Consider the following 23118-nt stretch of genomic DNA (forward strand, 5'->3'; position numbering starts at 1 on the left):
TCTGGCTGTAGCACTACTGTACTGAAGTACTTAAGTTGACGTAGACAGCTCGAGCGGACGGAGCGGTCATGTTTCCAGCAACATCAATCATTCGTTCGTAAACGCACTTTGCAACAACATTTGGTAGATTTTCGGCGATTCTCAAAGGAACCCTCCATGATCGACGAAAAGCTTAGCGAGTTTCGATAAGTCTCGTTTTCGGCGAATTTTTCGGCTGGCCGATTTGGGGAAAGCCTACTATTAGTACTAAGCAGGGAGGTAAATACAACACATGACTCCCTGTCGGTGGGGGGGGGGGGGGGGGCAGACATGCAGGCGGCTGTGTGGCGTTGGATCCGTCTGCCTTGTTACTGCCCTACCAACACGGAGATGGCCTGCTTCAGAGGCTGGGCTGCTGCTGCCGCTGCCGCTGCACGCAGATTGGAAAGAGAAGTGACACCAGCACACCCGTGTAACCACTCCACTCTGTTCAACCGAAGGAAAGATATGGAGACTGGAGATTGCCGAAGAAAAATAGAAAGATGTGAAAAGTAGAGTCCGGAAGACAGGTGGGCGACACACACACACACACACACACACACACACACACACACACACACACGCATGTTAGAAGCAAGTGTATGTAAAACTGTGAAAACTTGACAGAGAATAACTCAAGCCGGCGAGTCAGTTTTGCTAACAAGTTCATCCTACAAATATCTAAACGTATAGAAATCATCAGCAAGGCAGACGCAGGGCAGGCGCGATGGCACGCGGGGTCCACCCCACCACAGCCAGCAGAAGCAACAGCAACGATAAACGGCTGTACAATTGGGTTCAGTCGGCCGTTCACTGCATGCAGGTCGTCTCAAAAATTGGCCAATCATCATCATAATCATCGGATTCCGTTAATAAAATAGTGTCATGTGATGTTAAGCCTCTCAGGGAGTGATCTGCAAACTCCGGTGACATAAGTAGCATCAGCACCAGCACCAGTGGTGCCTCTTCAACCAGGCAAGTCAGCAGCATAGGCGCCAGTCAAGCCTTTTCAAGCAGCAGAACCTCACACTCATTCCTCGCAGCCGTCGTCGGTGCTTGCACATGCCAATGCTACTATGAACAGCAACTGCACTCGTAGACTGCACTCGTAGACTGCACTCGTCCAATGCACAGTACGGATGACTAGAGTTCCGATGCGCTAAACGCAGTTCTGCACCGCTGTCCAAATTCTTGCACTCCAGCATGAACGGCAAACCCATGGCAATTCAAGAGTCAGTGAAACTAGATAATTTGACAGGCTGTGGTACTAGTAATGGTTGTTCTAAAGTGTTTCGATGCCAGTGTTACTTTTCCGCAGCGTCACTGTCACTGTCTGGAGGCAGTTCATGCTCGCGGAAACCAGCCTCTGACAAGAACGACTGGCGCTCGTGAAGGAACGTCTGATCCTCGTCAATGTGATCGCCCGTTTCTACAAACGTAGCAAACCTGCATATCAGCAGGCAACACACAGATAGACAGGTACTGGGTGGGCGGTGGTGAGGAGTACATGTACAGTCCATTCAGAAAAAAATGAACTTCTAGCTTTTGGCCATAAATGGGTCAAACGTTGAGTTTTTTTAGCATTTTTTTCTGCAATCCCATATGGAATCCTCTTCCAATTATGTTTCTGAAGTTTTTTTGTCCAAAAAGCAAGCCATAGCAAGAATAGGATTTCGGCCAGGTTTTGCCCCAAAAGCACTGAATTGGGAAAAACCATCAAAATCCAGGCCGTTTGACCCCGCCTGCAACAGTGCATTCTGCGGTTCGAACCCCAGTTCAGGCACCCTTTTTGGACCCTTTTTCAAATTTCAAAGTTCGCAGCACTGCACTGTGTACGATGAAATCACGAAAAATCGCCAAATACGGGAGCTCGCCAGAGCCAGGACCCATCTTTTTATGAATGGACTGTAGTTGAACTGGGGGGGGGGGGTACACACCCATCAGGCGCGTACTCGGCGATGGGCACGGGGGGCACGTGCACCCCCAAAAATTTTCAATCTGGGTAATTGCAATTGTAATGTATGCAAATATGCTCTAAAATTCAAGAAAGGTTGCAAACAAATTGCAGAAAATTGCCGGGGGGGGGGGCTCCCCTCGGCTCCCGTGCACCCCCCTAGTTGGGGGGCCGAGCACGCCCCTGCCCATGGCAGGGGAGACTGAGGTACTGGTGAAGTGCATAAGTGCACATCTCTATCCAGGGGATGTGGGGTACTGGTAAAGTGTGCAAGTAGTTGAATGGGGAGGGGGGGGGGAGGAGGGGGTACACCCCCATGGCAGGGGAGACTGAGGTACTGGTGAAGTGCATACATGTACATACTTGAATGGGGGGGGGGGGGGGGGCACATCCCTATCCAGGGGATATGGGGTACTGGTGAAGTGCGCAAGTAGTTGAAGGGGGGGGGGGGGGGAGCTTGTGTGGAGCTTGACTGCACAGCGTCAAGTACGAGATGGTGGGGCGCTCTGGCGGTACTTTACGGTACCAGGAGAGGGGAGGTACCTCAAATGGCTACACCCACAGCGATACTAATACCCCCCCCCCCCCCCTCACACACACGTGCACACACAATCCATACCCCCCCCCCCCCCCCCCCTACACACCCTCACACAAGCCCAACGCACCCACATGCATTCATGCACAACACCCCCCCCCCCCCCCCCTCCACACACATACTTCGTAGGGTCCTTGAGTCGTCGCATGACACGCCAGGGACTGGCACCAGGGCTGTTCATGAACTCGCGTAGTTCACGTAACGCTTTCTCAGTCTCCACCTGGCCCTGATCAATAAACTCCTGCTCGGTTAAGAGTTTACGCTGCTGTGGAAACCACACTGCCCTGCAGCAAGGACAAGAACAGGAAGATGAGCAAGCAGATATAAGAGTTTGTGAAGCATTGAGACAGACATGCACACACGTCCACATGCCCCCGCCACACACACACACGTCCACATGCCCCCGACACACACACACACACATGCACACACATGCACACACACACACACACGAAGACACACACACACATGAATACACACACACACACACATGCAGACACACACACCCATGTACATGCACAAAGAAACCACACTGCCTTGCAGCAAGGACAACAACAGAAATGAACAAGTAGACACAAGAGTTTGTGAAGCATTGAGACAGACAGACAGACATGCACACATTTCCACATACCCATCTCTGAAAAAAACAACCACGTGCTGACATTACACCATTCAACAGCACACCTGCCCACCCACCCACCCGTCCACATACATACAGACACCCCCCCCCCCACACACACACACACACACACACATATGTGCATGCACAAGGACAAACAGAAATACGCCGAGGTTGGCGCTGCGCAAATCAGCATGTAGAAAACGCTGGCTTTCAGCAAACATCATAACAGATGAATGGTGCTTCCGACGGAGGGCTCACCCAGACGCAACCATTTCTCAAATACCTTGGCGAAGACAAGCAACATTGCCACCACTACAAATATATGACTTTTATTGGCAGCTGGCCATCGTCAGAACAAGATTGATACGGACAAGGATAACAGCAGCAGCAGCAGCAAGAGAAACTCTGCAGCCGGTTTGAAAAGTCTGGACCACCAATCTCTCTCCCACGATTCAAACCGGCGCACTCTCTGACTGTTCTTTAGAGAGGTTTCGTTTCACGTTGTTCTGCACTACACCGTGAAATTTCACGTTGGTGTGGCAAATTTTGGCGTCGAAACTCCCGTTCATGACGTGAGCTGAGGTCAACTGACGTTCGACGTGAACGCGAGTTTTTGCAAATTTAGCCTTGCTATCAGGGTGGGATTATTGACTCGATTTTGTCGATTTTGCCTAAACTAGCTATAAATAATATTTGTGCGACTTTGGCTTTTTGGCGGGAATCCCGACTGCATGCGTAGCGATGGAACATGCCGGAGATCGAAAGGAAAGGAAAGTCACTTGGCTTGGCATCTCTGCTTTCTGATACAGGAGGAAGTAATTAGTTACTAGAAGTTGGCGAATTGCACGTCTTAGTTTCAGCGTAGCTCATTCCATCGCGATGTCTGCCAGTGTGAGTCCAGTATCTTCTGCCTCAAATCAGGAGTCCCCTGGAGCTGCTTCAAGTTCAAGTAGCTCTGGCCCAATCCGCTTCAAGACATGCCATAATCTTGAAATGTTTTTATTTGTGCTGGGGAAGACAACTATTTTCGAGCCGAGGATTGGAATGAAAGACTGGGGAGAGGCGGCTGACAGTCTGCGAAAGACTTTTCCGGAATTGAAAGGCTTGACTGGGAGGACCGTGTGGGATAGGACTCTGCGCGAGATAAAACAATTCAAAGCCAACGACAACAAAAGCAGAAGAAAAATTGGCGTGGAGGAGGACTTTCAGCAAAAGGATGGTCTTCTAGGCGAGCTAGCTTCGCGATTGGAAGCACAGATTGGCAGAATTTGGCCAGCCTCTGGTGTGTCAGCCAAGGATTGTTCAGACGGAATAGTAGACGACTCCAGCGGCCATAGATTAGCCTCACAGTCTCAATTAGCAACAAAGACAACACACTGACTGGTACATTAAAAAGTTGGTTGAGATCGACAAGTCGACCAGGGTAGGACAGGCGACGCAGCACCACTGCCAGAGCAAACTGGCCAGGAAAAGTACTCTTGTTCCGGAGAATGATCCTCTCAGGCGATTGAAGTGCTCTGAAAAGCCTCATGAAATGCCGTTTGCGGAATCTGAACAGTTTCCGAAAGGGCGCACCAACATGTTTTCCCTATCGGATCACAAAAAGTGAAAAAAGTGATTTTTGGTGAGCTTAGAATTTGAAAGTAGGTTGAAGTTTTGTTTCAGCAGGGGTTGAGAAGTGTTGTGAGGCTGCGCCGATGATGGATCAACACCAACAAGCTGTTTTTGTTGCTAATTGAGACTGTGAGGCTAATCTATGGCCGCTGGAGTCGTCTACTATTCCGTCTGAACAATCCTTGGCTGACACACCAGAGGCTGGCCGAATTCTGCCAATCTGTGCTTCCAATCACGAGAAGGAAAGAAATTTGTGATCCGATAGGGAAAACATGTTGGTGCGCCCTTTCCTTCTCACACCTTGTTGTTCCAGTTCAGCAAGGAGTAGTACAACAGCTGCTATCTCCTCATCGTCAAGGTCACCTAGTCCCACGGCAGCAACAAAAACAGCTTGTTGGTGTTGATCCATCATCGGCCCGGCCTCACAACACTTCTCAACCCCTACTGAAACAAAACTTCAAAATACTTTCAAATTCGAAGCTCACCAAAAATCACTTTTTTCACTTTTTGAAGTTTTCGCTCCTGTCGTCAGCGAAACGACGTGCTTCACAAGCAACGCGAAACGAAAGCTCTTTCTGAGCTTGCGTCAACGCAAAAAATTGACGTTCACGTAAGAGCACAAATCACGCGGGTAGAAACCTCTCTATTATCTAATTCAAACTTTGTGGGAGATTTTCGATAAATTTCTCCGCACCGTCCCTGAGACAAGTTTTGTCCTCAAACACTGTCCATAATTATACTGTACAAGCAGAAATATTCGTCTGGAATTTAATTTCGTCATTTTCGTCCGAGGAGCTGTTGGACTAAATTAAATGCCGGACTAACGTCGATTTGTCCAGCTTTTCAATACACTCTTATGATCCATGGACGAAATTTTCAACCGGACAAACTCCCTTTCTTTGGAGTTGGACGAAATTATTGACCGACGACATTTTCTGCCTCTACAGTACCGTGCCAAGTGACGGGATAACAAACACCGTATTTCGAATTTTTCTTCACAAACTAATCACAGATTTCAAGTGCTGGAGAAGCGGGAATAATGCTATTCTCCTTTTTTTCTTTTTCCCCCGAACAATGGTCCATACTTTTTATTCACAGACTTCTATACGAGACAGGCTGTTTAAAATACAGTAAAACCTGGTTTAAGCGACCACCCCACGGTGCAAGCAAAAGCGGTCGTTAAAGCCAGGTGGTCTTTAGAACCAGGTCCCAGTCTGTGTAGACCTGTCGGTGCATGGAAAAACGGTGGTTAAGAGCAGGTGGTCGCTAAACCCAGAGGTCGCTTACACCAGCTAGGTTTCCTGTACAAGACGCTATGGTAATAATAGATTTCCCTCACGTGAGAATACCGATTTCCAACGTACCACTTATACGTGAGCCAGCGGAGTACAAAGCCGGGGACCAGATTATCGAGCCAGTAGACAGTCAGGACGAGTACGAGCAGAGAGAACGATATGATGTGTGACTGAGTACCGTGGTACATGCACACTAGAGATATAGCTTGGATGAAGACCTGGATGAGCTTGAGACTGCGGTGATTCGTCGGTGGACCCTGTCGTACGACGTATAGAAATAGAGGGTGACAGACACGATGCACGTGGACATACACACACCCACAGCAGCATGTACGGACAGACAAGCGAGCGCGACAACACATACAAACAGACACACGGGAACAACGACACGCGTGGACAGACACGCAAGCAGAACGGCGAGCATACGCAGACACACGTGTGATACGGAGTTACATAGCTGGAGTTGCACACTCTTGGGGCTATGCACTCTTGATGATATTAGCCGCAACGTACTGCCACTGACACCACAGTTATAAGACAGCGGAAGAATGACGGCACTGGAAGAAAACACCGTCATATGAACTTTCCGTAATACATGCCTTCTGCGAGCTCCAGAGCATAAATACAGACTATTCATTGTACGGCTTATACAGTCCTACTCGGGGCATCCGGACAATTTTGGGCGAGATATTTTGAAGGTCTGTTCCAGCAACCAATGGCGTTCTGATAATCGAAATCATCTTTATAATTATTCACAGAGTGATGTCCAAATTGCTCCCAATTGCTGCACCTTTTCAGTGTGTACTGTATCGTGGGAGTATAAGCCGCACTTTGAACACTCAACATTCATTTTAGGGTGAAAAGTAAAGTAAAGTTAGCCGGATTACCGGCCGCATCACCTGACGACGTGTTGACGAACACATCAAGCAAGTACATTGGCATCGGCGGGCCACCACTTCGCCCATATATCCTTAGTGTCGAATGCAGACCTCACAAGTGAGTCAGGGAAGAGGGGATAATTCTCTCAACAAGCGAGCGTGTAAAGGCCCTATAACCCCATAAACCGCATCCTTGTTACCCTCACATCGAGCAAGTTCACCGTGGGTGTCGGCACAGTTCATTGCATGTAAAGTGGTACTCACCCGCATCACCGCGATTGAGAGCACTAAACACACTCCCTGTTACCAGCGCAGGCTTTGAACTCGGAATCTCATGATTCTCTGGCAAACCTACAAACCAATCGGCTATACGCGTTGGTTGGTTTTAGGGTGAACTTCCCCTTTAAGTGAAGAGTGTGAGTGCTGTAACAAATTCTTTTTTTTGTGCATAAATCTGGATTACGAGGTCGGATAAACATGGCGTATAATACGGAGAGTAGACGGAAACTACTAGCATAGCACACCACACTGAAGCATGAATCATCATACAACACTGGTTTAACACTTTGCAGTCCAGCTATCAGTCCAACTCTCAGTGTGATGACGATTTCTGATGATTATTACAAGAACACGACGTTCAAATCATAAAATATTGCTCCATTGTTCTTGTGGTATGAGTTCGCTCACTATAATTCTTTCGATATCAGGTTTCTTGTCTCCACGCCGACTTTTTAATCATTCTCTCGGAACAATATGTTCAAAAATGTTTTGTGCTTGTGAGGAACTAGCTCTGGATACTCAAAGTACACACGTGGCCCTTTCCGCATACTAGCATGAATATATCTAGAGTTTTAGTACCTGAACTCAGTGACAGCTAGGTAGCAACTAACCTTCCAATAAAAATATGCCCCGCTGATGACAGCGGATACTGCAACATATCCATAAATATAATATTGATAGTTGACTACGATGTCGCGGGCGTTCTCGGCAACGTAGCGAAAGAAGTAGGCCGACGCAGCCCATCCACTAAACAGAACTGTGTACATTGCTCCACGCTGTAGAGAGAGAGAGAGAGAGAGAGAGAGAGAGAGAGAGAGAGAGAGAGAGAGAGAGAGAGAGAGAGAGAGAGAGAGAGAGAGAGAGAGAGAGAGAGAGAGAGAGAGAGAGAGAGAGAGAGAGAGAGAGAGAGAGGCAGAAAAGGAATATTCCGCAAAAATAAACTAACAGGCAACAGTTTCCTGCTTTAGAAAATACTTGTTCGCTTCCAGCCCTGTATACTGTAAATATACCAAATTTCGGCACTTCACGATTTTTGACATTTCGGCGGCGATTTATTTTCGGCGTGGGGTAGAGGGCATGGTATAGTGCGACAGATGCTGTGAAAAATTTCACCGGCGTTTTGGGTCGGTGCCGAATATAGCCGAAATTAAATAGCTGCCGAAAATTTGTATATTTAGGCAAGATCAAAATAAAATCGAGATTCCCGGGCAGGACCCATCTGAAATTGGTGGGGGCGGGCGAATTTTTATTTTATATTTTACATGTTTTTCCTATGTGTGTATGCATGGCATGCTGAACTTTTTTTACAGTATTTTGCGGTATTTATTTTTTATTTTTTACAGACGACAGGTACATGGTACGTGGTTTACCCGTACCCGTACACTTTCTTTTGTATTTCGGCCAACGACAGCCCTGAGTCGTACACCAGGGAGGCGTACAAGCCCAGGTTTGTGTGACACCATGTCACAGATCTACTCGCACGATCAGTACTGTGCATAATACGAACTGTTAAAAAAAAAATTGCCCTCGGCTCCATTTTGGTGCGGGAGCAGGGCATGCGCTAAGGATTAAGATGTGCTCTGACACAATGTCCTGCCAGTTCCAAAAATGGCCGGACATGTCCGGACATGCAAATTTTCACATCAAATCACACAATGTTTACTTCAGTGTATAATTAATACCATCGAAATGTTATCACGACGTGAAAAGAGCATTATTACAATTGTTGTAGTTACTGTTTTACCACTGCAAGCTATGAGCACATAGTTAACGAGATTAGTTCAATGTTAACACATAATTTACAAAATTAGGCAAGCTATTCAACAGGCGATCTGCTGCCCTTGAGTGATGTGGAAAGCGCCACATTGCATGGCTCAGAAGCAATTACTGATAGGCAACTTCAAGGTTCAGCTGATCAAAAGCCACGCCACACCAAAAGGTAAGATTTGAGTATCCAGAAGCTTCAGCTACATTAACCCTTTGGAACTGCACTGATCATACGACGTCGGGAGATAGCTGCAATTGCAAGTATATTCGTTCCAATTTCCATCATAACGCTGGTTCTACTTCACCGATTTTGACGATCCTGGGCTCGTTGGAAAGCTCTTGGAACGAGGATAACAGCGAGCCCAAACTCATTCAGGAGAGCGATTGCTGTCTGCTACTGAATGCCAGGAACGCCAGCTGAATACCAAATCCAAACGGGAATAGTCCTTGTCTCGCCATTTCACTCGTGCTAGCTCAAAATCATTCAAATTTTTTCTAACAGACTCACAAAAGCCGTGACAAAAAGCGCTGGGAGTGATGTCACACGCTGCGTAGGCAGGAAGAGGGAAAATCCCACTTTTGAACGAAATTTGCACTTCGCTGACGCATGAGAAATCGAGCGAACGTTCGAGCACTTGCCGCTCTGTTATACTAGCTCGTATCGACCCCGGAGTTTTTCGAGCCGACAGCTTAGAATCTCTGCTACCTCGTAGGTATTTCGATTGTTGAATTCGGTTGAGATTTGACTGAGTTGTGACTCGTTGCGTGCACTTGCACACATGACATTGGCATCGTTCGAATTCGAACGATCACCTCCAAAGGGTTAATAACATAAATGTCGTACGAAAGGAGATACAAGCAGACGCATGAAAAATGCCATTAGCATAGGAATCAATGACAAGTCCATGTTTAGCAGAGCAGCAGAGCACAGACTGAGTACTGACTTCGAGTCAGGCTAGTGGTCGCTGATGAAGTTGTCCCACTCGTCTAGGTCCAGAGGAGCAGCTTCTTCAGGTAAGGCTATTTCACTAGCAGCACAGGCAGTGGCACGATTAGTTTCATGGACAGTGCGCCGGCACTTGTCGTTCCACCAGAGGGAGACCGCGGCGGTCGGGTTCCAATCTGCTGCTGGTGGTCCGTCAACTGCAATTCGAAGAAGCGCATCAAGTCTCTCCTCAGACAGACTACACCGGCGCTCAGACTTGATGTGTTTCAAAGTTGAGAAAATCCTCTCCACCTTTCCGTTGGACAGGGGCAAGCAGAAAAGGAGCTCGACGACTTTCAGGATATTCTGCCAGCGAGATGACTCTGCGACATTGAAGAGTTTCCACCAGACGGACGTGTGGCAATCTGTCAGGTTAAGGTAGCGATGGGCATAATCAGTGAGGTCAAGCCATTCACTATCCAAGGCAGAAATGTCAACACCAGCAGCTTCTAGAGGCTTACGGAACATCATAACCAGCCGTTCAATGGAGTCATCTCCAAAGGGCTCTCCGTGGTGTTTGGCCCAGCTGTGCGTGGCAAGAACGACAAGTGCATCAGAAAACAGTTGGCGGTGCTCATCTGAGATACGGGAGCTCAAGCACCTGATGACGGAAGAGGTGAGATCAGCTTGAACAGCCTTGACTCGCTCCATTCCCTGCTGACACGCTGTGATCTCTACGCCCTGGTACATAGACTTTTCCGTATCCTCATCCTCCGTAACTCTCGAAGTTATCTTCCTCACAGTTGGGAGATCTTCAAACTGGGAAGACTGTACGGCTTCAAGGGACCTATTCACTCTCAGTAGCGCCTCGATGGTTGAGATGATGGATACTTCATCTGATTGCAGGGCTTTACACAGGGCTGATACTGGTGTCAAAAGGTCGAGGAAAAAGGCACAGCTGTACAGTATCTTGCCAGAAGACCACTGCCTGACATAGCCTCGCAGTTTGGCCTTGTCTGTTGACTTGACTGCCGGGTCGTCAATCAATTTGCACAAGTGTGTGATGTAAACTCCTAGACGATCCAGCACCCTCTTCAAAGCAGCAACCTTGTGGCCCACGAATCTGGTTCCACACGCTCTCAGTGGTCTGTGTCCACCATTGGAACTGGATAGAACATCAGTTGACTCATCAGCATCCAGACCTTCACGAAGAGACTGCACTACATCAGCCAGCTCTCGACATTTCTTGCTTGAATTTTCATAAAGGTAATACAATCTCAGCAGCAGCTCATCTACTGCATCAAAGATCGTACCTTTCAGTGCATCTTTCAGGGCCAGCTCCAGTCTGTGGGCCACACACCAAACTGGTACAATCCATGGAACTGCATCAGCAAGCTTGCCCCTCAATCCATTTCTCGCCATGTTCACAGCCGCACCGTCGCAGCCTAGTCCGATCAGCTTTGACTTCCAGTCAAGTTCCGCCAGTGTCATCGCACGTTCCAGGCATGCCATCAGTCCATTAGCATCGACAGCAGCAGGTTGCAATACACCGACAAACTCACTTCGCACATGAATTCGTCCGTCTTTAGCCGTGGTGTCACAGTACAAAGCTACGAATAATTCTTCTTCAAGATTCCCAGCGTCGTTGCTGCCATCCGTTTGGATACTGAAGAACTTGTTCTCCAAATGCGACTTCAGCTGCTGCTTCAGCGAGAGTCCGATGTAACTGCAGAACAATGCGCAGGCTTTCTCGTTTTTATGTCCACTGCCTAAATCAACGCCATGACGCGCCTCAAGCTGGCAGAGCGATTCCATCTTCGCGAAAGCCATATGCTCTTTACATATCAGGTAAGCAATTTCAAACTTACGTCCGACCTTGGCTGCTGCTGCGTCGTCAAGTGTGCACAAGGCTCGAGCGATTGGCGCATACTCAATCGGGTTTCCGCTTGACTGCTCCTTGGCAAACAATGCCATGGCACGGCGATGCATTTCAGAACCAGCATGGTCTTTGAAGGCTGACGTTTTCAGGTTCCTTGAGCCAACAACGAAGGAGTCAGAAAAATTCTTGCTGCTGCGAATTTTATCAACAAAACGTGAACACATCTTACACTTCAAATATTCGACAACGCTACGATCTGAGGGACTGCGCTCATATCTCAGCCAAACAGAAGTTGAAAGCTCCCTATCATACTCGGCGACCCACTTGTCACAAGTGGTCGTCTTGAGTCCTCTGGGCTTCTTTCCAACAGGAGCACCCGCATCAGCGGTGCTTGGCTTTCTCTTGCCAGACGACATCACTAATGACTGTGAGGCAAAGGATTGACGTGCCTTTTCTTTTTTGTACTTTGCATAAAAAGTGCGCGGACACTTTGTCCGGATGTGTACAAAACATCCGGACACTGACCGTAAACGGTCGGAAATTGTCCGATGTCCGACCGTTATTTCGCGCCCTGGGGAGGGCCCGGGAATCTCTATTTTTTTGGTCTCGCCTTCCCCCCCCCCCCCCCCCCCCAAGCCGTTTTGCTTCCCAGCTGGTTTTTCGGGAGGGGGCAGGAATTAGATCAAGTCGTTCAAGTGCAGTACGATGTACAACAGAGCAGAAGATCAGACCTGGCATGCTGGATTGTGCACATTTTCATCCTGCACTCACACGTATTGTGTACAGCAGTACATGCGTCGGATCAACAGCGTATTTCGCTGTATACGCCGACGTCGCTTCACAGGCAGAAATTCGACAGGGGCGGGAACTAGAGCGGGGGCAGACCAACGGTAGTTTACGGTACTGTCGAGTATCATCACAGACAGCCACACACACACAACCACAACCACACGCACAGCCACACACCTCCACCATTGAACACACGCGCAACGCACGTCATCAAAAAATGCATAAGAAGACAGGTTGAGTAGAGTGAAGCTTACGGTAGGTACAAACCGACTGATGATAAAGACTAGGACAAGCAGAAATGCCAGAATGCCAATGGACGTGGACGACGCGTAGTAGAAAGCAACATTTCTGCAGGCAAGAGAATAACACAGAGACGCACATGAGCACACCCACCCACACACTCTCCGTCTCTCTCCCTCTGTCTGTCTCCTAACACCCCCCCCCCCCTCCCCTTCGACAGCACTGGACCCTTGTGACAGCTGACCTAGAGTGCTGCCCGGTGCAGAAGAACAAACGTGCTCGGATTTCACCTAGTGTACAGTGGTACAGTGGTATGTACACGCTGGATCTACTTGTATGTCACATCGACAGCAGCACATGACAATAAGAACGGTCTAGACCAGGATCCGATGCTGATCCCCCTCCCCTCCTACCCGGCTTCTTCAGCAACCGGCAGTAAGATACTGGACAAGACAAGACAAGGCGTGTGTGTGTGTTTGTGTGTGTGTGTGTGTGTGTGTGTGCGTCGGAGGATATCTGTACTGTGGAATAGTGCCAAGTCAGTTAGATAAGCCTCGTTGCCAGGCAAAGTAGACAACAGTGGCAGCAGCAACTGCAGCAACAACAACAACAGGCTAGAACGACTCCAGCGGAAAGCCGCCAGAATATGTCTCCACCTTCCCCTTTACACACACTTAGAACACTCCCACCTTTTGCATCGCATCAAATGGCCAACATTATTTTCATGCTTTAAAGTTAAACATATACTCTTCGCGCATTCTCTGTGCCATAATTATGCCCCACCACATACACTCTCGCTGCATACTGCTAGCAACGCGCAACCTTCGTATAATTTACGTCGCTCTCGTACTTGGTACTTGCCAACTCCGAGGACTGATCGCTGTCTCCATTCTCCCCTGTACAAGGCCCTTCATTTAAAATACTTTAATTGCTTGCCCACCCAGCTTCGCAAAATCCCTTCTCGTACTCTCTTCAAATCCCAGATATCCCTGCTGTTGCACAACTCTGTATGCTCGTGTAGCGACCACCCCTGCCCGTACACGTAAGTAGTCATTAACCCCTAGGCTCTGCCCACCCAATTCTTCCTCACTCTTTCTCCTTTCTTTCACTATTATCTCTCATTGGCCACTGGCTATCGTGAGAATAAAGATTTGAAACAACAACAACAGCAGCAACAACAACAACAACAACAGCAGCAGCAGCAGCAGCAGCAGCAGCAATACTGTAAGTCTACAAAAATTCGGCGCGTTTAAATTTCGGCCTCCCAGGGATAAAACACGTTTCGGTCGCAACGCAATTTCGCCCTGTACTGCTCCACTGCCACACTGAACCTTGCACAACGAAATTTAGGCCGCAACACATTTTCGGCAAAAATGTCCAGGCCGAAAGTAGCCGAAAATAAATATGCGCCGAATAATTGTAGATTTACAGCAGCAAACGCAGCAGCAAAAGCATCAGCATCAGCATCAGCAGCATCAGCAACAACAGCAGCAGCAGCATCAGCAGCATCAGCAACAACAGCAGCAGCAGCAGCAGCATCAGCAGTAGCATCAGCAACAACAGCAGCAGTAGCATCAGTAGCAGCTAGACGTGATCAGATACATGTACTCACTGACTGAGAGTGGGTGCAGCGAAAAAGAGTACCAAACCGACCAACAGGAAAGCCGGGAAGCGGAAGAAAATACCTGCACACACGCACGCAAACACACACACACACAGACACACATGCAAACACACACACACACACGCACGCAAACACACACGCACACACACACCTTTTGACGCCCATCGCCGGAGGCGATGATAGCAATGCTACGGCAGAAGCCATAGCAACTTGTGCTGGGATTGCACCATTCAACAGCTTGCAAGGCTGAAGAATTGACCATCACTATTCAGCCTGGTCTACACCATACAGCTATCCACAAAGTCACACACACACACACACACACACACACACATATATCAGCGGCAAAACTGGTGGCGTTTCTGGTTGGCTGACATAGGAATGAAACGAGAAGTTAGGGGTCGTCCGTATTTTTCGAAAAATTAAAAAATCCGTCCTCAGGCAAAAAGGGGGTGGGTGGTCAAGAGTGCTGGCGGAATTTAATTTTTTGATTTTTCGTACTTTTTTTTTTTTTTTTTTTTTTTTTTTTTCGCCAGTGACTTTCATACACTTGTTGCACTGATACAAGTATATAGCTGACTGTGTATACTGTACTGTAGACGTACAATTTTTTTGTAGTGTAGGATCGATTGTCGCAAACACCAGTATCTACTATGATACATGACTTTTCATGTAGTTGTAGGACGGTGCATGCATGGCCGTGACGTCGGTAGACCTACTACTCACTGTACTTAGCTATGCTGTAGTACTACTACTAACACAGGTGCAGTCAGAAAACGTGGGGTCAGGAGTTCTTATTTTCGAGCTGGGCATCGGTAAAAATCAAAAAATTAATGGGAAAAATTGGGGGGTGGGTGGGTGGGTCAGAGACAATTTTGCACGAGGACGGATTTTTTAATTTTTCGAAAATTACGGACGACCCCTTATGTTCCTTTACGAAAATAACAAACTGTGGTAAGATGCTGGTGCGAACGCTTATGACAGCGACACTATCGACGGTAGCATTCACAGCACCATCAACACCCACAGCACCAAAACCAACAGTAGCCATGGAAACAACCATTTCGTCACGGCTGTGTGTGTACGTATGACATCACAATGACATCGTGCAAACGGTCCATTCAAATCCTCACAACAGCATTCACAGCGGCAGCGGCTTACGTGTAGTTTTGATTTCAAGCAAATAGTGTGTGTCTGGTGAGCGGAATGAAATACCCCAGCAGCTGACACCGTACGGAGACACGTCGACGTACTGCTCGTGCCAGGGCCACTGAAAACAGAAGAATAGCACAAACATACACACACACACACACATATACACGTACACATACACATCCACACACAACCATACACATATACACATACGTACACACGCAGACATAAGGAACAGGTCAACCCAGTCAGCATGCCTATACAGACACATTCGTTTCATGCCGGGCTTTGCCGTCGGCGTTTCGGCTGTCAGACTGGGGCTAGTTCAACAGAAAACACGAGCATCCTATCGGCACATACTGCAAGACAGCCAATTTTAGCGCCAGTGATATTGTAGCGATTTTAGCAAAAGGAGTATTTTCGCTAAAGGGTTTGCTGCACCAATCACAATAGACCGATCCCCTTATTATACTGGGTTCGAGCACGGGGGCAACCTCACTCGCGATCGAGCTAGGTTTTGAACGTGACAGCATCTTTGACCGTGTGTAGGGATATCAGCGAACGCACTGCGCAGCCCATCTGCGCAGGTCAGCCTGGCCCATCTACGCGCGGCCGACAAAAAAACTCGTGAACCCTTTCATTTTTTTGCAACATAAATCGTGCGAAGAAGATGCACGGAATGGCTGAAAACTAGGCTGAGGAAAAGTAGCATCCAGAGACTCTCAAACAAATTCAGGGCCCATCGCTTCTGACAATGGCAGCGAAGACATCAGGGAGCTGATTGCAGCAACTCTCTACCAAGCGCGACGCTGGTTACTCACCAGGGCAGGGCGCTTCCATCGCGCAAGAAATGGCCGCGAGCGAGAAATGCAAGTCCGATTTTGGAACGATCCAACCAGGGTAATCCCTTGAAAATTGGCCTGAACACCTCTCATACTGGTGTTTCACGATGTGCAAACTTTCAGAGAAATCGACCGGGGAGAACGTGGTGAGCTCGTGGGTCCTCCTGTATCGCGTATGATTAGAATGGTCGCGGGGACAGAAGAACAGTAATTTTACGACTCCCAGCGGTGCAAACAGACCGCGGCCATGTTTTCTCTGTCGGCCGCGATCACGTTCAAAAAATCGATGACGCAATGCATGCGCAGAGGCCTGCGCAGTGCGTTCGCTGACATCCCTATTGTGTGTTTTCAGGTTTGTTTTGGAATATCTGTTGCTTAGTTCAAGTGGTTTACGATGGCTTCGAGCGGTGCTGAACCTCCTGCTGGTAGGAGCAGAGTCTCCGAGAGAGACATGGACTCTGATGCAGCTGCTGGATTTTTTGAAGGCGCGGGATGGAAAGATCTCGGGCCACAAACAGGAGTTACTCCAGGGGTGAGTTTTGTTGTTGTTGAAGTATTCAAGTCGCGAATCGTGTTGTGAGACTTATTTTGTGCCTAGGCTACAGCAGACCGTATTCCTTTCTCCTTGAGATCGGTGCTGAAGATTATAGTAACCTTTTCTGGTCTGCATTTTCCTCTCCAGAGCCATCTTCTATGAAGGTAACCGTGGTGCTGCCAAGTCACCAAATCATGATCGCGATCAGCAGCCCTGAAGTGGAAAATCGAGTTTCCAACGGTCTGGTTGGACACCAGCCACTAAAGTACTTCTGATTTGCCTGTAGTGACAACAGCAGCCATCCTTGGACACCTTGCAAAGACAGGAGAAGCCACTGGTGGAAGCGACTGCTATGAGGTGACTATAGCAGTGGTGATCGCTGTTTCATCAAGTCGAAGGGCTAGCCAACCCAGAGGAAGCATTCCAAAAAAATGATGAGCAGTATGTGGTATTTGTTGAGCGTGAAGAGCTAGAGGAGGACAGTGTTGGTTCCGAAGAAGAACGGTTCCTTGCGACTTTGCGTTGACTATCGTAAGTTAAACGGTGTCACGAAACCGGATGCCTATCCGATTCCACGGGTGGATGACATGCTCGATTCGCTGTCTGGCTGTAAGTGGTTTTCGTCGCTCTATCTCGTGTCTGGATATTGGCAGATTGCGATGGATCCTGACGACCAAGCGAAGACCGCGTTTACCACACCATTGGGCCTGTATGAGTTTACGGTGCTGCCGATGGGGTGCAGGAATGGTCCTGCCACCTTCCAGAGAGTTATGGAAGCTGTTCTTCGTGGGCTCTGCAATGCTGCTGCTCAACCATTTTGCCGTGTCTTCTTCGATGATGTTAAATGAGAGCGAAACATTGTCAGGCCAAGTTTTAATTTTGTCGCGGGTGTTTGAGCGTGTGCGGTCAGCAGGCCTGCGTTTCAACTTAGCGAAAAGTTCCTTTTTCCGGTCGGATGTCGCGTTCCTCGGACACCGCGTGTCGGCAGACGGAATTGCCCCCGATCCGGACAAGGTTTCCGCGATACTTGCGTGGAAGACGCCGAAGTCTGTCACTGCGGTCAGGTCGTTCCTTGGTTTCGCGGGATATTACCGTCGATTCATCCGTGCAGCGGTCAGCCCCACTGACGGCTCTCACTGGCAAGAATGCGCAATTTGTTTGGACGAAAGCTTGCGACGCTTCCTTCCGAGCGCTGAAGTCTGTGCTATCGAGTGCTCCGGTTATGGCATTCCCGGACTTCGGACCAGATGCCGGTACCTTCCTTCTGGACACATATGCCTCTAAAGTGTCCATTGGTGGTGTCCTAAGCCAGGTACAGGACCAGGTGGAACGCCCCATTGCGTTTGGTGGCCGCATAATGACGAAAGCTGAGCGAAACTATGACGCCAGTGATCGCGAAGCCCTGGCCCTTGTTTTCTTCGCTAACCACTTCCGTGCAAACACATGGAAGGAGTGCATGGTGTTTGAAGAACATTGTGCCGGCTGGTGGTGATGGTGGTCTTTGTCAGCATGTACTCGTGCAGCCTCAAAGCATGCACAGTACACAACCAGAGCAGCCTCAAAGCATGCACAGTATAGCTAGTACACAACCACAGCAGCCTCAAAGCATGCAGAGTACACAACCACAGCAGCCTCAAAGCATGCACAGTGCACAACCACAGCAGCCTCAAAGCATGCACAGTACACAACCACAGCAGCCTCAAAGCATGCACAGTACACAACCACAGCAGCTTCAAAGCATGCACAGTGCACAACCACAGCAGCCTCAAAGCATGCACAGTACACAACCACAGCAGCCTCAAAACATGCACAGTACACAACAACAGCAGCCTCAAAGCATGCACAGTACACAACCACAGCAGCCTCAAAACATGCACAGTGCACAACCACAGCAGCCTCAAAGCATGCAGAGTACACAACCACAGCAGCCTTAAAGCATGCACAGTACACAACCACAGCAGCCTCAAAGCATGCACAGTACACAACCACAGCAGCCTCAAAGCATGCACAGTGCACAACCACAGCAGCCTCAAAGCATGCACAGTACACAACCACAGCAGCCTTAAAGCATGCACAGTGCACAACCACAGCAGCCTCAAAGCATGCACAGTACACAACAACAGCAGCCTCAAAGCATGCACAGTATAGCTAGTACACAACCACAGCAGCCTCAAAGCATGCACAGTACACAACCACAGCAGCATCAAAGCATGCACAGTACACAACCACAGCAGCCTCAAAGCATGCACAGTACACAACAACAGCAGCCTCAAAGCATGCACAGTATAGCTAGTACACAACCACAGCAGCCTCAAAGCATGCACAGTACACAACCACAGCAGCCTCAAAGCATGCACAGTACACAACCACAGCAGCCTCAAAGCATGCACAGTACACAACCACAGCAGACCCAGAGCATGCACAGTGCTTGCATGCTTTGCTGGGTCCCAGCACGGCACCCCAGGATAGAGCTGATGATGACACTCTACCCCGAGTAGAGTGGTTTCCGGTAACAGTTGCTGAGGAAACTCAGCCCCCCCCCCCCCCTCCCGGGAGGTACTCTGCGTGCTAAATTGAATCGCAGGCGTCGGCAAGCGTTGGCACGGCAGTACAGCACTGTCGGTCGCCGAAGAACTGGGGGGGGGGGGGGGGGGGGGGGGGTCAGCCTCCTAGCCTAGACCGTTCCTATTTTCATGTATTACAGTCTATGCACAGTTGAGTCACCGTGTATACATTGGTGTGCTGTGCTTGATGAAATTTTAGCCTGGCCATTCTTCGGTGCTCGCCAGTACTGCAGACATACAAGTGTACATGTACTGCACATACAAACCACTGTACGTCCAAGTTTAAATTATTATTAGTAATTCATTCAATACAGTAAAACCTGTCAAGGTGACCACTCGCATAAGGTGACCACTCGCATAAGGCGACCACCTGTCCTAGAAGACCACTGAACTCAGGACCAAGGGATGCTATTTCCAGTCAAATGACCCCAGTGGATAAGGCGACCACCTGTACACAGAGACCACGTTTTGATGGTCCCTCGAGCGGTCGCCTTGGTAGGGACTTCAATTGAAAAACCAAATTCGCGAGTTTCACATAAAACACTAGTTTTTCTAAACCTGGAAGATGTGAGAAACAACTTGTGAAAATTTGAATCCAAAATTCCAAGGCAATCTAGAGCTATAGTCGATTGAAGATCGGAAAACGGGGGAGAAAATAGTCACAGAAGTAAATGCAAGTATGCATGTGACCCGTGTGGTTTCCGTCCAGCACTGCACTATCTGGTGCATACATGGCGATACAGGATGTGTGCATGCATGCCATGCGCGCCTACTTGCACAAGTCACACGTTTTCCCCGTCACTGCTTCTACAGTGTGCGCGCAGTTCACTCGATTTTTTTCGTCTACCACCAGGAAAACGCCGTGGGCTGGTTTCTGTGATCATTTTTTTTCCTTCTACCACGATAAAGCGCGAGCCTCAATATTCTAGAATCCTCTTGGTTTAGGCTAATTCGAGGCCGCTGAACACAAAAATCGGGTGTTCCTCGCGGGGCCGAATACGGATCTGGTCGAAATCAGTACTTCGAAGTGCATCCGTGCCAAGCGCGGAGGCATTATTTTTGGAAGCATGGCATGTGTTGCACCATTGGAAAGGTAATGACCTCAGCTACCTAAAAATAGCATCGACAAGGCTGAAAAGGCCGCGGAAGAAGATACTTGGGCCTCGAACTGCATCTCAAACTGCAGCCACGAGGCGCCCATTCACTTTGCACAGGCGAGCTGTGACTGCATTTTTCGCTTTTCAGCGACCGGAACTGAACTCCCTACCTAGCCTTAGACAGGTTTCACTGTATTATTGTGAGGGTTGAGCCAAAGGCAATGGTACCTAAATCAGGGGTGTCTAAATCAGGGGTGTCTAAATCAGGGGGTGTCTAAATCAGGGGGTGTCTCCGGACCAAACACACAGCAAACAGCTCAGCCAAAAGAATACGACAGGAAAAAATGACGAGCAAATTCGGAGTGCTTGCGCAAGGTTTGAGGTGCGCAGAACTGGTATTACCTGTAGCCATTCCGAGTCTATCTTTGTTTTGGCAGCTAACACTCCACTGTGATTTGCACCGCGATAGATTATGAAGTCGTCATCCGGACCGGTGGATGCCTCGACGAAGACACGGATTCGCGTCCAAGCCTTTGCGAGGAAGTCTGACTGCGAGGTGTCGGTGCCGCGATGACAGAACACGTCAATGCCGGCAATCTTGCCCTCCGCTGTGCCCTGTGTATACACACGTACACACACACACATAATTATAAACACACGTACAGGCACACACAAACACACATGTATACACATGCACACACACATATACACACATGTATACACACATGTACACACACACACACACACACACACACACACACACACACACACACACACACACACGTGGTTGACGTCTTGGAATCTGGAAAGTCTATGACATTGGACGCCCTTACATGTTCTGGACTCAGACTTGAAAGTTCTCCAATGCCCATGATGAGTGGATTGTAGCCATGGGAACGAACTGGAATGAGTCTGTACTCCCGATCCACTCGAGAAAACCGTGGAAAGGAGTTCACGCACAACGCTTTGTACAGATCTATATAGGTTCCGAGAAAATCGCGAAAACTTAGTGACGCGGATACCAGGCTGTTTACAGTACACGCTGCGGCAGACACACGTGGTGTCAAGAACGCAAGCACCGAGATGCGAAAATTCTGCCTTCACTTTGGAATGCATACTTGCCAACCCAGCCAAAGCAAATCCCTTAGTCACACACCCAGTTTCCCTTTAATTTTCTCTCATTTCCCTTATTTTGCCGGTTTTTGCCAATTTCGGCTATTTTTCTTTTTTGGGCAATTTTTGAGTATTTCGCGAATTTTTCCGCAATTTTTTTCTTTTTTTCATTTCTAACCCATTGCTCACTGGGGGACGAAAACCTGAGTTGCTTCATTGCCAGATCACCCCTACATGTGTGGTTCTGTGAAACGCAGGGCAGCACGTGCCCTTGTCACACCACAAAACAACCTTTTTTTGAACACTCATGGCTCAGTACGAAGTAGTGGTTGCGACTTCGGCGATGATTTGTAAGAAAGGGTTTGCTCCCTCTCAGTGCCGAACATGGCTGAACAAGCGGTCGCGTGCTCGTGCGTACACCAGTCACCTGGTCACCATGCCTGCAGGCTACAACTTACAGCATGTTTGAGTGAGTTTCTGTCACTCGAGTTGAACCGTTGAACCTTTGAGTTAAACCTTGGTGTGAAAGTTATCGCCTGCTGGCGTGGTGACCAGGTAACTGGTGTACGCACGAGCACGTGACCGCTTGTTCAGCCCTGTTCGATTGGGAATAAGGGCCGAACGCTGCATCGCAGCCTTTTCGGACCAAAACCAGTCGACTCGGCGTCCAAAAGACTACAACATCTGGGCCAATCTTGGTTATCCATGCTTTTATAAGAACGAAATGGCGCATTTAGTGACATTAATTTTTGCATACAAATCCCCATCTAGTAGGGCGCAGTCACCCAGTTTCGGTGGAAGTGCGCGAGTTCGATTGGGAATAAGGAGGAAGGAGCGTCTCAGCTTGCTCGGACCAATACCATTCGACTCAGCACCCCGAAGACTACAACTGGTGAAAATTTGATTTTAGGCTTAACTTCCCCTTTAACAGGCATCGAACAGATTTCAAGGTTCGCGTGAGACTCGGCTGCAGGCCGAGTTTTCCCCTCTTAGCAACGCCACCACCTCCAATGAACATCCTTAGCAACGCCACCACCTCCAATGAGCATCCTTAGCAACGCCACCACCTCCAATGAGCATCCTTAGCAACGCCACCACCTCCAATGAGCATCCTTAGCAACGCCACCACCTCCAATGAGCATCCTTAGCAATGCCACCGCCTCCAATGAGCAAGGCGCAGACGCAGCTCCTAAGGCGGTGGAGTCACCAAGATGCTTAGTAAATAGGGGAATGTTCTAATAACTTACCACAGCTGGATAGCGACATGTCTACCAGCCATATTTACCTGCAGTATGAGAGAGGAGAGAGAGAGAGAGAGGAGAGAGAGAGAGAGAGA

The 23118-nt window shown here is 48.7% G+C and overlaps 1 protein-coding gene across 1 annotated transcript; it reads right to left on the reverse strand.

The window, feature by feature from the left end:
- Nucleotides 1-480: 480 nt before the first annotated feature.
- LOC135819113 (nuclear envelope integral membrane protein 1-like) lies at nucleotides 481-23046 on the reverse strand (the record flags this gene model as incomplete). Its single annotated transcript, XM_065332264.1, is given in 9 exon segments — nucleotides 481-1464; nucleotides 2690-2851; nucleotides 6168-6355; nucleotides 7867-8031; nucleotides 12870-12963; nucleotides 14468-14540; nucleotides 15641-15749; nucleotides 21072-21284; nucleotides 23030-23046. Coding segments are annotated over 9 exon segments (1163 nt in total), but the record flags the coding sequence as incomplete, so codon positions are not given.
- Nucleotides 23047-23118: the final 72 nt, after the last annotated feature.

This window comes from Sycon ciliatum, chromosome 6, assembly GCF_964019385.1.
Source record: "Sycon ciliatum chromosome 6, ocSycCili1.1, whole genome shotgun sequence".
Classification (NCBI taxonomy): domain Eukaryota; kingdom Metazoa; phylum Porifera; class Calcarea; order Leucosolenida; family Sycettidae; genus Sycon; species Sycon ciliatum.